Source organism: Hetaerina americana, unplaced genomic scaffold (genome assembly GCF_022747635.1).
Source record: "Hetaerina americana unplaced genomic scaffold, ioHetAmer1.1.p SCAF_1, whole genome shotgun sequence".
In the NCBI taxonomy this organism is placed as follows: domain Eukaryota; kingdom Metazoa; phylum Arthropoda; class Insecta; order Odonata; family Calopterygidae; genus Hetaerina; species Hetaerina americana.
In genome coordinates, this window is record NW_027286069.1 from 79,144,843 (window position 1) to 79,159,367 (window position 14,525).

At 36.7% G+C, this 14,525-nt stretch overlaps 2 protein-coding genes across 4 annotated transcripts; one reads left to right on the forward strand and one right to left on the reverse strand.

Annotated features, from left to right (window-relative positions):
• The first annotated feature begins 2,286 nt into the window (after positions 1-2,286).
• Positions 2,287-6,192, forward strand: LOC139686152 (protein lethal(2)essential for life-like). Of its 2 annotated transcripts, none has more exons than XM_071583340.1 (3): positions 2,287-2,376; positions 2,651-3,085; positions 5,819-6,192. In XM_071583340.1, the coding sequence occupies exons 2-3, from the start codon at positions 2,651-2,653 to the stop codon at positions 5,936-5,938; spliced, it is 555 nt and encodes a 184-aa protein (XP_071439441.1). In that variant the 5' UTR covers positions 2,287-2,376; the 3' UTR covers positions 5,939-6,192. The 2 variants fall into 2 exon arrangements, with proteins under 2 accessions (XP_071439441.1, XP_071439448.1); XM_071583347.1 differs by having other exon boundaries at positions 2,295-2,371.
• A 5,007-nt stretch (positions 6,193-11,199) lies between these two features.
• mRpS25 (mitochondrial ribosomal protein S25) lies at positions 11,200-12,618 on the reverse strand. Of its 2 annotated transcripts, none has more exons than XM_071583363.1 (4): positions 12,535-12,618; positions 12,261-12,402; positions 11,987-12,181; positions 11,200-11,527 (listed from the first exon to the last, which is right to left on the reverse strand). In XM_071583363.1, exons 2-4 carry the CDS (start codon positions 12,395-12,397, stop codon positions 11,356-11,358), a joined length of 504 nt encoding a protein of 167 aa, XP_071439464.1. In that variant the 5' UTR covers positions 12,398-12,402; positions 12,535-12,618; the 3' UTR covers positions 11,200-11,355. The 2 variants fall into 2 exon arrangements, with proteins under 2 accessions (XP_071439464.1, XP_071439456.1); XM_071583355.1 differs by having other exon boundaries at positions 12,261-12,405; positions 12,535-12,614.
• Positions 12,619-14,525: the final 1,907 nt, after the last annotated feature.

The following is a 14,525-nucleotide window of genomic DNA, read 5'->3' on the forward strand; positions in this document are numbered from 1 at the left end:
TTGCGTTCACAATATCCAAGCTATTCAGATGCTTAACGAGCTCACATTCTGTCTTTCGGGTCTGCACATCGACCATGTCATCCAATTCATTTTTGAAGCCGATTTCATGGAAACTCCCTCTATTTGAAGAGATAGCCAAAATGTCTATCATTTGCGTGATATGTTTTCCATGTGGTCCCAGTGCCCCCTTCAATATTTCGGAGAGATGGAGGAAAAGTGCCATGGGATGCGCACACTTCCGCAGAAGTTCCTTACAAGGTACCTCCGCTAGTAGAAGGATATAACTGACCAGCATGAGAAGCAAATAAATTTGCAGCACTTATCACAGGATGTGCTGAATTCGTAGAATATTCATAAGGAGGCAAACAGCTGAAAAATGAGAATTTATTACTAGTCTATGGAAATGCCATTCACCAAAAACTTTTTTGTTTGGTCATGGTCCGTTAGGCCTACCTAACAGGCTTCCGGGCCCTAGAGATTGTATCATGATAAGCCTTCACTAGTTATTTGGGTTCCCATTTCGAACCAATAAGAGATAACACAAACTTCGGAGTTTGCCAGCAGACATTGCCCAGCAGAATAAACTGAGTGCGATATTATTCACCAGTTAAAATGATAATGACATGCTCTAATTCGTATAAATAAACATTCTGAAAAATAAAAATTATTTATTTTCCGCAGTGGCTCAATTTGTACAACTCAATTTAATGGCTATACCTGTGTCGTCATCAGGTACATTTTATTTATCCGGAGTAGTGTCTGTGTATGTGTATATATATATATATATATATATATATATATATATGTATGTATGTATATATATATATATATATATATATATATATATATATATATATATATATATATATATATTTGTACATTTATATATACACACACATATATACATATACACATATATACATATGTGTGTGTATGTCTATATATATGTATTTATTTATTTATATATGTATGGAAACTTAATCAATCAGTCGTTTCGTCAGTTCGTTTGATCAATCTTTTGAAAGTTTTGAGCATGAGAATTATATCTGGTGCGATGATAATTTTTACTCCGCTACTAGAATCACATGGACTGAATTTAGAGACTGGAATATGATTTGTCAAGAAGGCGCAGGCACGCTGCTCCGCTAGTAGAGGTTTAACAAAAATCTTCGCGCATGGCCGGCCAAAATATGAACGCCTGAGTTTCAAGCAATAAAAAAATATTTTGTAGCGGGCATTTAAAGTTCTAAGATTATTCATACTATTACTACTTATGCCAATAAGTTTTAATGGCGATTTTAATTGGAATTGAATTGATGACAAGTATGCTAAGCAAGTACATAGAAAAGATTATAAAATACATTAATTTGTTTTCCATCAAAATGTATCGTCTGCTTTAGAAGGAAGGATTAGGTATAATTTTTTTCCAAATGAAATGTATGACGCAGTAGAAATTGGCCCGATGCAAATTTTTATGTATTCTTATTATTCCATCCCAAATAATGGGCAATATAATTAAACATCAGTTCACACGAGCCAACACTGACCGCGAACCGTCGATAATGAACGCTTGGCTCAAGGATCTCGTCAATCCTAAAACGAATGCAAGCGAGGAAAACATAACGCCCGATTGCTAATTTTCTATTTGAAAGCGGTGAATAAAATCAATGTGGCGGTTGGAAGAAAATTACCGTTTGCTCATGTCGAAAGGGAATGTTAAATAAAGAAGATTTTTAAAACTTTCATGGTATTCCCTCTTAATAATGATAGTTTCTGAGCGTTATTAGATTTTACCGCTCCGAATCATCAATATTCCCAGTACTTTTTGTACTAACTTTGAACATTTGAGGAACATCACTCACCAGACGCGATCTACTCTATATCAGGAGGTAAAAGTTCTTGCCCGGTCTCTTATTGATTTATTTGAGCATTTTTCATTTTGCGGTGATATGCCATAGAAAGGGATGATTATTCCTCATGCACAGAAGTATTTCGGGATATCATCGATGACATTGAGTTCATCCATGCGTGCGTATATGAACGTGACCTTCATCAAGGGTGGGCAAACGGTTGAACTTAACCGAAGACGCAAAAGGTTTCGAAGTGACAACAAAGGGTCTTTACCTCCCCCCCCCCCCGGGCCTTAGGGATGAGAAGGGGCCTCACCGCGGGGCGAGTAGAATTTTCTCGATGTTTTTGGAAGTTGATGGTTGCCACCTACCGACAAAAGACAAAACTTCACAAGCCCTTATAAGGCACCGGCATGAACTTGCGTCCACCAGTCACGTCAGAACCGACGCCGACGTTCCTGTGGTTAACAGTGCAACCAAATTTGAGGCCACTTGATTCTTCTAAGTCGCGTTTCACCAAGGTAATGTAAGTGAAGATAGTTTTTATTTCATAATTACTGCAAACGCTATGCTAGGATTTCAATTTTGCATTAAGGCCAATGAGAGATTAATTTTAGGTATCAAAAATAAGCTAGACATGATGTGCGAAATATCTATCATACACGCACTTCACTGAACTCCATGAGGTGCTGCGGTCCTGAGAATTAAGTCTGATATAATAATCTATTGTTCATCTAATAAGCAAAACCATGGAACAATTACACAATTCATTACCTTCACGGTTACCTTTTGTGTTTCAGATGTCTCTGATTCCGTTCTTTGCAAGCGACCCTTGGGATTGTTTTTCCGGCCCCCTAGAGTTATTCGATCAACACTTTGGTCATGGCTTAAACTTGAGTGACGTGGTTCACCCTGCTGGAGGACACCTTCGTCCTGGGTATTACCGCCCTTGGAGACACACTGCACGTCATCATGGCGGAAAAGCCAGCGTCTCCCTGGATAAGGATGGGTTCCACGTCATGATGGATGTGCAGCAATTTTCCCCGGAAGAAATCACGGTGAAGCATGTCGACAATCACGTCGTAGTGGAGGGAAAACATGAGGAAATGCCAGACGAGCATGGCTTCATCTCTAGACATTTCGTCCGTCGTTACGTTTTGCCAAAGAGTGTCAACGCCGAGGCACTTACGTCAAATCTCTCATCGGACGGGGTTCTGACAGTCACGGCCCCTAGGGTAAGTAAAAGTATTTTTATCGACAGTACATTCATACTCGGATTATATATGGGATTTTTATAATTTGAAGAAAATCTCGACGGAATATGTATGTCCATACAGATGTTAATTTACATTTAGCGCGTCGCGATAACTGGTGTGTTTTGTTTTTTAGCAAGCGAAACGGAGCGCCATTTTAATAGGTGTTGTCGATGTTATTTTAATCGAAACTTGTAGATTGTCCTGCGTAGTTTCATTGCAGTTGTTTATTTCGAAGAAATTGCTACACTATTTTAGCTTAATCGTTTTGTCACTGCTCTGGCTTTGATTTTACGGCGAAATAGTATTTTCCTATTCCTGTATAAGATCATTTCCTCACCATGTTCCTGCTTTTTTTTAGTATGGCAGATACTATGCTCTTTCTTGCAGTTGGCAATGATTTTCGCATCCATTCAAGCGCCTTTTCTCCATATTGTGACTATGTGTGTCATAAGCGAATTGAAATTAAATTTAAAATACTTCGCCTTTCCACATAAACCACTTTATTACGACCTAGGTTTCGTTATGGTATAACATCATTGTTATACCATAACGAAACCTAGGTCTTAATAAAGTGGTTTATGTGGAAAGGCGAAGTATTTTAAATTTAATTTCAATATGAAGAATTTCCACCAAGTGACGCCAGAAACTGTTTCATTCATAAGCGAATGTTTTTAATAAAATAAATAAATTTTATTGGTCTTAGGACTTGACACAGTAAAATAGAGGACAAGTCAGAGAACAAATAATCTGTTGTTTCAGTGTTCCATAGACTCCAGAAGCTCTTCCACTCTGTAAAGGAATTTTTATACCTGAAAATGCTTGAGATATTTCTTAAATGTACCCATAGAAAGAGCAGGTTTTATGCCAGGTGGCAGATGGTTGAAAATTGCGATGATCACATGAAAGGCACTCATTTTATGCATAGCAGGAGGGTGGCAGAATGATTGTACATGAACACTCTATCGAGTAATGCGATTACGTTTATGTAATTGAGCATTGGTGATCAGTTGTTTCACGTTATCCTTAACATACGTAATAAATGTACAGACAAGGTAGAGTTAGAATCTTCGGTGCTGAGAAATTAATATAATAAATGGATGTGGGCTGGGTTTGACATTGGTCAAACCAACTAGCACGTTCTCAATTGCCTCAAATTGGGTTATTGCATATATTTTTAGTTACATGAATTTAGGATGTTCCTGGAGCGATATTAATGAAATTAACTGGCGTCTCTTTTTGCATCGAAGTTTTAAAAAATGAGTTATTTTATTTTTTCTTAAATTTTTGTGATTTATATTAATTTGAGAAATATTTAAACTCAAACTCCTTATTTTTATACATAATTTCTCATAGCTCTGCGAGTTTTCTAAATTTTGTTGGCCATGATGATTTGTCACTCACTCGTATCATTTAAAACGGGGTAAAAGACGTTGTATACAGTCATGTGAATATTCTCAAAAACAAAATAAATTATTTAATAAAATGCGAAATAAATATTCTGGAATGTGTGAAAACGGTATTTTTAAAATGATGATTCTCCTCTGCAATGGCGTGGTGGGCATGTTAAATGTAAATAGTCTCATATAACAGAACGGTGTTACCGTAGTGCCTGCCTGTGAAAATGCATGAAGTATTGATTATTCGACCAATAAAAATTAATATTTATTTAAAAACCTTACCATACTTGTAGACTGCCCTCTAAATCTCCAGCATAATGGTTAACTAATTAATTAATTAAGTGATCACCCATATTCGATGGTTTCTGGCTCAATTTTGTGGAAGTTCATGTTTATTAAGTGAAGAATACTAATATTAACACACAACATAATGTACGTAAGAGCAGTGAACGTCATCTCCACCTGATGATGACGTTCAACGTCGAAACCTTGGTCGTGTTTTTTAAATGAAAGTGTGTGGAATAACAAAGTAAATTATTTCATGTAAATAGTTAATTGTAATTAATGTAGTGGTTTGTACAACTTTTTTGTATAAAATCGTGCACATTATTGGACAGGAATATATTAAAACAATATATGGAACATTTGTATCAATACGGAGTAATCCGACAAGCACATATGTTAGGAAAACAACTTCCACTGGTTTTTTAAGAGTGGTAGTAACTAAGTAAATCATATCTAACCGCTAATAAATCCCTAGTATACCAGAGATTATTTTTATTTGGCATACAGTTGAGTATTTTTTTAAGAAAGCAATGTTCAAAAGTGTCTAGGAAATTCGCTAAGCAGTCTGTGCAACTACTATGCCATACAGATAGGAGCAGCTTGAAACTCTCTAAACCTTCTATTGCTGTGGGCCTACTGATTGTGGTTTTAGCTCTGTTTGAGAATGAATATCTTTGGAGTTATTTGAGTGAATAATGTTCCATTATTTGCCTAAATTCCAAAATTTTCATATGAAACTGCCATAAAATTATTCCATAATGTTTTGTTTCTTAGTTTAAATTCAGTTGTAACTAATGTTGAACTATTGGTGTGTAATTTGACTGCAATTTCAATGAATAATTGCCTGTTATAATCTTCAACTCGCTACTAAATCAATCACTCTATTTGGATCTCTTCTCATCCCAAGCCCTCAAAGTTTCTTTCTACGAAATTAATAAGATATCGATGTTAGAACTTTTATTGATCCTTAAACTTTTGCCTCTACAACACTTAAAATTTTGCATTATTAAGGTTTATATTTTCATTTTAGCTTCAACCTTTGGAGGATGGAAATGCTCGCCATATTCCCATTACTCGCACTGGGGTGCCTGCTATCAAAACTGGAGCCGTGACCGGAAAACACCCAAGTACTGAGAAGACCAAGCAGTGAACAAAAAATCCAGGTTGCACTTCTGTCTTTGAGGAACAGTAATCTTGTATGATTCTTTGTTGTAGTTCTCTGAAAGTCTGATAATATCTTTTTTTGTTTACACTGTTACGGAATTACTTTTAATTCTTACAACTATTATTCACACCAGCCAATTTTAAATAATGGCTGGTCATTTTTTTACCATTGTATCATAGAAGTGGAATTGAGTGATATTCATGTGGGTAATGATTTTGATTAATATTATATGAGTGAAATGCATGACTGAACTAAAAAGACTGACTAATGTAACCAAAGTCACTTTGTGACAGAAAATAAAGTTGCTGATGAAGAAACGAGTGTGACATTCTTTTTTCTTTTGTAATTTCATATAAATTATGCTAGTATTTTTATCACAATAAGTAATGTATAATTTGCTGTCCATTTGTATTCATACGCGTTTTAGAGAGTATTATACTTAAAGGTGCTAAAAGGCAATTTGTTCGCTCTCTGTAAAGCAATATTATGAAGCACATTAAAAAAAATGATCAGGCAAAAATAACCAAAAAATTCATTTACATAACCGAACATGTGGGTATTCACAAAGCTTCCATAAATTATTATCATTTTTAAGTAATCTACTGGTTAACGAAGGTTTTGCATGGACACAACAATGAAATAAATGTTTTGCAACTCCTAACAAAACACAATCCAGCAATTTACTCTACATAAATTCCTTCTTTGTCTCTGTGTACTTCCTTCTTCCCTTCATCCCATCCAACATCCCTATCCAATTCCTGCCTTTTCCTCATTTGCCTCATATTCTCCCCTTTATTACAGTGTTGAATGTCCCACTTATTTGATTTCATCTCCCTTAATGCCCTTCGTATCTCATCGTCGAATATGCCTGGGCTTAAGCTATCTTCCTCTACATCTTGTTTCTCTTTCTGTGTCTAGCGTTGTAGGCCTAAGTTCTTTACAATACAGCTGTTCTACGAGGGTCATCCGGAAAGTAGTACCCGTTCGTGAAATAAAGACACAAAAGTAAATATTAACAAACATAAAAAATTTTATTTGAAAGAGGATACTTTAAACTACTTCTCAACATAATCTCCAAGCAAATTAAGGCATTTGTCATAACGTGTGACAAGTTTCTGTATTCCTGCTGCATAGTCCTTTGCCGCCAGCTCATTGAGATACGCGAGGGACCCATCTTGCACAAATTTTTGCATAATGCAGATGGTGTTTAACAATTTCATGAACAATTGTTCGAGAAACATTGGGAAAATGCTCACAGATGTCATCAATTGTGACGCGCCGATCGTTCCTCACGAATTCGTCAACTGAGCTCACCAGTTGGTCTGTAATGACAGACGGTCTCTCCGAACGCTCATCGTCGTGTGTGTTCCCCCTCCCCATGTTGAAGTTGCGACACCACCGCCGAACAGACGACTCGTCCATTACATTGTCTCCATACACCTCCTTTAATTGGCGATGAATATCACATGGGCGAACGTTTCTTGCATTGAGGAATTTAATCACTGCCCTCACTTCACAACTGGCGGCGTTCTCAATTTTTTTAAACATTGTAAACAATCACAGAAACAACACAGGCAATGCTAGCGTCACGCAACTTGGCTCAGAGAAGGCAGACAAGCCACTGAAGCTATCTGACCTCGTCCAGCGGCTACTCGCGTCGTCAGCACTTCATGCGGCACGAACGGGTACTACTTTCCGGATGACCCTCGTATATATTCCTTCCATCTGTCTTGGATCATTCCTGTGCCAACTATCATCTTAACCGACTTATCTCGAACTCTTAGCATAGATCTTCCCTTCTTTCCTCCCAATAAAGATTTAACTTTGCTGCACGGCGCACCAATTTCACCCTTCCTCTGCAAACCTTCCATATCCTCGCTCTGCGTCTTCTACCTTGCTTCTTTTGCTTAATCCATTGCTCGTCTCAATTTATTATCTAACTCTTTGTACTTCCTTCTGCCTAGTTTTATGTTTACATTCTTTCATTTTCTTCTCTCATCAATCGTCTAATCATCATCTGTGATCCACAGTTTCCTTGTCCTTTTCCCATTAATGATTCTCATAATTTCATTTGCATCTTTTGATATCCCTTTTTTGATACATATATTCCCATATTTCTTCGATAGTACTCAATTCTTTATCCTCATCCATGATTTTCTCTACAGCCTGTATATACTCCTTCCTTGTCAATCCATTTTATGCCTCTACATTCAAATTTATAACCCACAGCCTGTGCCCTATCTTTTCAAAATGGACGTTACACTTCATTACAACCAAATTGTGGTCAGAGTCCACATCCACTCCAAGGAAGCAGTGCAAATTGATCAAACTGTTCCTAAACCTGTGCCTAAACAGAATATAATCCAACCAGCTACCTTTCTGAGTCACCTGGCATTTTCCATGTATACCTAAACCTTTTGTGATGTCTAAACCAAGTTTTGGTGATGACCAACCCCTGTCTCCTGCTGAATTCAATTGCTTTCTGCCCACGATCCATTGCTAGAACCTAAACCATAGTTCCCCACCTCATCACTATCTCTTCCTTCGCCTACCATTGCATTCCAATCCCTCATCACTATCAAATGTTTCCCTGCAGGAACACACGCGATTATGCCCTCTAACTGATCGTATATCCTATCGACTTCTTCCTCCTTATGATTGCTCGGTGGCATGTATACCTGAACAATGACCAAGTTCGTCGGTTCTGCTTTTATCTCTTTTAGTAATATTCTATCTGTTGCTTGTTCTATGTTGACTATGCTTCTCCCTACCTCTTTATTCAATATTATGGCAACCCCTCGTTGGCTCTCGTCCCCGCCACGGGGTATTTTTCTATGACTATCACTCCTGCAATCCCCGCCAACCTTCCATCTCACCTTGCATAAACCTAAAATATCTATATTTCCTCTTTCCATCTCTCACTTAATGTTCTCAAATAACCTGTCCTCAACATTGTTAAATTGTCCAATATTCCAAGTTCCTATTCCAACTAATTTGGTCATTTTTTTGTGCGTCTTCAGTCCTGTTGGTTTTCTTTTGAAAGGGTTTTGTGACATGACAACTGTGGAAGCTTGACTCTCCCGCTGCCGGGTACGACACATGGCTGATTGAGCCGAGTCCCGTTGTTGCCAGGATTACTTTTCTCAATGCTGTCCATCATTATATTCTTGGGAATGATAATTGAGGTGGTTTCTTGTTACCTTCCTCAAGTGTTTTTAATGTGACACCATCACTCAATGGCCACCCCACTGGGGTCAGATGCCTTTGCAGCCACTTCACTTAGGAACAGACGCTGCGTGGACTACCTTTCATCTGGCTCCTAACCTTTGACCTATCTGGCATGGGTGACCCTACCAGGAGCAATTATCATTGCTCCCACCAGCACAGTTCTATAGGTCATCGAAATGCACAAGCCCTTCCATCACTTAAGAGATTGTAGTCAATGGGAGGGCTTCCATAAATGTCTATCAGAACTAAATTCTCTGTACATGAACTTGCACTTATGAGAGTCTCTAAAGATCAACTCTTTCCTTTTTCTGGAATTTGAATGAAAAATAATCAAATGATTTCTTTTGACGAAATTCATGATACATGCATACTGCTTAGTGGGCTAAAAGACCTCTTTCTCTAATTTTGTCATTGATATCTTTGGTATTTCTAGAAAAGGTGTCTTAAAGGAATTCTTCTTGATGTTTTTCTTATGTCATACTTTTTTATGTGGAAGCAATACTAGTTCTGTGCTCGGAAGATGTCTTTATTATAACATAGTCTGAAAATCATTTATTAAGTTTATGATTTATTGCAGCTGTATTATAAACTAAAATACCTATTCTTCTTATTACGGTTAACTTTTCATTTTGCCCTGTCTGTCTCCCGCATCCTACCACCTCTCAATATCCCTAGCATCCACTTTTCTTGCCTTCTTCAAATTTCTTTCAACGTACAACTCCCCCAACCATGGTTATTGCTTATTCACCTTTCCTTTTATCAATTTAATTTTTGTTACCTGTTTCTGTCTCTCCCTCTCTTAAACCTTTAATCCATGCTTCTCTCTTTGAATACAAAGATTCATAACCATATTAACCCCATGTCAAAGCTGAAATATCTCTTGTTTAAACAAATTTTTCTTTGCTGTCTCATCACCCAAGTTACCTCCAACAAAAATCATAAAGTGGTCATCTGCATTTCCCACCACTCTGTCCATGTGTTTCCCACCAGATGTCAGAAGAGCATTTGTAATATATTAAATCTGTATTAAGATGATTTTTTTCAAAAACCTTCAAGAGTATTTTCACCACATATCTACTTAAGATTTTGGGGCTGTGATCCCTCATTTAATTTGTCTAATACGCAGGATTTTAAATATATTACATGTCCAATGCTCTCCTTAACGCTATGCCCTCCTCCTCCCATCCTGAAACTTATCTTCATGAAATAATGATTAGCCCTGGGCTAATTAAAGTGCTCATTTTTGATCTTACAAGGCATCTAAGCTGCTTACAAAATGTGACCTACGGTCCGATATTTTTTACACAGATACTTTTTTCAAATGGGTTTTACATTGATGTAACACAGTTGCCTGGTTATGCTCATCCCTCATAAATGCTTTTAATTTATGAAAATTACACAGAAAGTTGGTTAGGTCTCTGGGCAAGTTTTCTATAAACCTTTGCAATGGTATCTTTAATAATAAAGACCATCATAACTGAAGCACACACAGAGGGAAAGAATTACAGTCGAGGACCTAGGATGAACAATGAGAACTAGGTAATGGAAAATGATTGCGCAAGGAGCTGCTAAGGAATAAAGAGATTGATAGGGGACCGGATGTTTAATAAAGGTGTCACAAACCAATACTTGTTAACCTGAGATAATGACGAGGCAAAAATACGAATACATTTCTTTGATTTGATGGCTCAACACTCTTTTTGCTAAACGTTAAATGAAAAAAACACAATGCCCTGCATAAATTAAAACAATAACCTTAGAATGCACTGATTAATCACTAGCTGTGATTGTTTTCAGAACAGGGTGCATAAGAAGATGATCTCTTTTTATAAATAACTTTACTGATAGACTGCAGACAATTTATTATTTTAATTTTTGTCTAAATGGCAAAGGCATAATGCAGAACATTAGCTGACATTTCGCACATTATTTTGCCGCACATGTACATATAAACAGTTATCAACAGAGTAATTATTGTCCTTTTTGAAAGACCATTTTAGTGAACAGAAAATTCTGGATAAAAATAAAAGTGGGATTTTATTTACTTTACTATTATTTACAATATTTGTACAGCTTTGCAATACAACTGAAGGAGTGGCACAAAATTCCAGTGTACCAACACCTAATGCAACCAAATGAAAGAAACTACGACAGACAATAATACATTAAGAGCTTCAGTCCTTAGCAAATATATACTTTCCACGCATGTGATTCGGTAATGACACAACACCAGAGCATGGAACTTGACCAGGTATTTCACATATACAATGTCTTGGGCAACCTTTGCCAAAATTAGCTGGGTTGTCCTTCTTCTCCAAAATTTCTGCCTCACTGATAAGCTGTTCACTAAAAGAACAGGAATGAGGAAACATTTTTACACAAAATTTGATAAAAAGACGGGTATTAGTTTAGGAAATGACACAAACTGCAGGAAAACTTATTTCTGTCATGACAAGGTCATTAATGATGAAAAAATTTCTAGTTGCCCAAACACCATATTGAAAAACTGTACACTAAAAACCAGATAAAGTACGTACATTAACTCTTGGGAGGCAACTTTGACTAGTGACCACTCAACAAATATTAAAATATACACACAAATAACCTTGTCAGCCACATATATATTTGCATTTTGACGGTCATAGGAGATTTTCTTTCGACAAATAAGTGATCGCAATCCAAACGTAAAAATGCATGAGAATTATTTAAAATGCAAGTGAAAGATACAAACGGAGTTTCTGAGGAGCTGCAACAGGCGATGCAAGATATTAACGAGCAAATTTTATGATACTCAGCTTTACTTACTCGCTTTTACAGATGATTTTTTTAAGATGATTATGGACTTCTTCCTTCGTTTTACTATCGATGTCTATTAAGAACTGTGTTCCATTATCCATATAACATCTAATGAAAGGAGATGGTGTCATATTTTTGAACGTAACCACTTGCACATCTGGATTTTTATATTGAATCTGTGGTAAATACCAAAATGTGAAGTCCCTAAGGCATGAAAGCATGTAGATTAATTATATTCGCATGTTGTTTCAATTTGATAACCGATAATCACGATGTTATTTACCTGGCTCCTTCATGGTGGTCGCCCCGTGTATTATAATTTATGGTGAAAATTTTTACACGATCTTTAAACACCAGTTTACCAGCTTCCAAATACTTTAATGTCCTCCTTATCGGCGCACTACCTTTCATAAACGGCATTTTGCCTACTTTAAGAAGGTTGTCGAAAATAAAAGATACTATTAAATGATGTTGGTTTCAATCGTACTATTTGCGAGGAATATTAATATGTTTCTTTCAATTCATCAACCAGGATTCGTTTACAAGCAACACCATACCGGTGAAATTTGGTTCATGTGAAAATATGACCAATGGAATGAAAACAAACGGATAACATGGGAGATGGAACGATGTATTTAACCCACGGAACGACTCGTCGAGCTCGAATACATCGATTGTTAAAAAGCTAAATCGACTTTGCTTGATTTTTCGCCCGAACGTTGAAATAAATTCGAATAATACTCGCCGTTGATAGGTTTTCTTTTTCCAAGATAGTCAATGAAAGTTATCCCTCGCTCATCCCAAAATACGAGGCGACGACCTTGCCTGCAGATGGAACGGATTTCCCCTTCTTCTCCCTTTTAAATCCATTGTTTTGATTGTCCTACTGTCTCGGGGGTGAAGTAACGGACTCATCCATGGTTATGAAACGGCGCAAAAATTCTACTTCTTTGCTGTGAAACTTTTCCAAACACTCAATTTTTTTGCTATTAAACTGAGAAACCTTTCATACCTGATGTCAGAAGTGCCTTCATTACACCTGTGAAAATATCTCTGTGTTTAATTAGAACTTCGAAGACTTCTGGGACGTATCCCCTGACTATCCAATCTGAATAATAATAATAGAATGGGAATAACTAATCATTTCCCCTTGTTATGTGAAGTCTCTCCATGTTCTGGAACCTTTAAACAATTCTTCATTAGATCTAGCATCTTTCTAAGCACTTTCTGGTACTTAGTGTTGGAATTTTTGGATGTATAATAATCATTTCATGTGCTACTTAGTCAAAGGTATTTTCAAATTCCCTTCCCCTATGCAGCCAATTGTACAAACACCACTTATGACTTCTTACTACTTTGGCCAGAATTGTATTGCCGAGAACTTGCCATTCACACCAATCAGTACTTTGGCCATATTCTTCCTAAATTTCAGCTAAATACTGAAGAAGGTCATTGATTTCAGCTAAATACTGAAAATCATTGATGATGTCAAGTTCAATTTTTGAAGTGTTAGAATATCTTCTGATTTCTCTGATTCATTATTAACTTTTAACACTTGGCCTAAATCACCTTCCAGCGGGAAGAATATTTCATCCAGGAATTCTCTAACCCTGAAAAATCATCTTCCCTTAGCACAAGCTTTACCCAAAATTCTGTAAAGTAAATGTAATGTTTCCAGCTAATTTTTCTCAGCAACCACTTTGCCAGGAAAAAACTTCTGTGTATGAGTTGGTGAACACCATCTCTTAAGGTCTTTAATCCTGTGCTCTGTACATACTCAATTTTATCACTCTTCAAATCATATGATTCAGTTATTGGATCTTAACTCCTACCGACCCATCGCTATTCAAAGCCGATTCTCAAAAATATTTGAAAAATTCTACCACTGACAGCTGGTTCCTTTCTTAGAATCCTCTGGCATATTGACTCCAAATCAACATGGCTTTTGAAAGAACAAATCCACCTTATCTGGCATATATGATAATTAATCATCTACACAATGCTCTGGATGATTAATTTAATAACTGCACTTCATTATTTGATTTCACCAAAGCCTTTGCCAATCTTGTCAAAGATTGTTGTGTGTTAGAGGCTCACCAAAAGACTAGTTGATGTCATATTTACAAGACAGAGTTAAGCGTGTTATTACCTATAAAGATGGAGCAAAATATACTTCTCCCCCTATAATAATAAATCCAGGTGTTCCACAGGGTTCCATCCTTGGGCCCACGCTCTTTCTAATATATATTAATGATCTACCCAATACATTGAACGGAGTACCAGGCAGGCATCCCATTTTGTATGCTAACATTCTTATTTCCTCGGCCTCACCTCAACAACTTCACAGTGACAGTCTTGGAACCCAGAAAATTCATTCCTGGTCTGTAAATAATTTCCTAAAAATCAATACTAATAAATCACAAATAATACAATTTTCTTATAAGAACCCTCTATCCCAATTGTTGAAAATACCATTGGGAGGTTAATATTTGTCTCAGGTTGAGTCAGTGAAATTTCTTGGTACACATTTAAACTGTCATCTTTATTA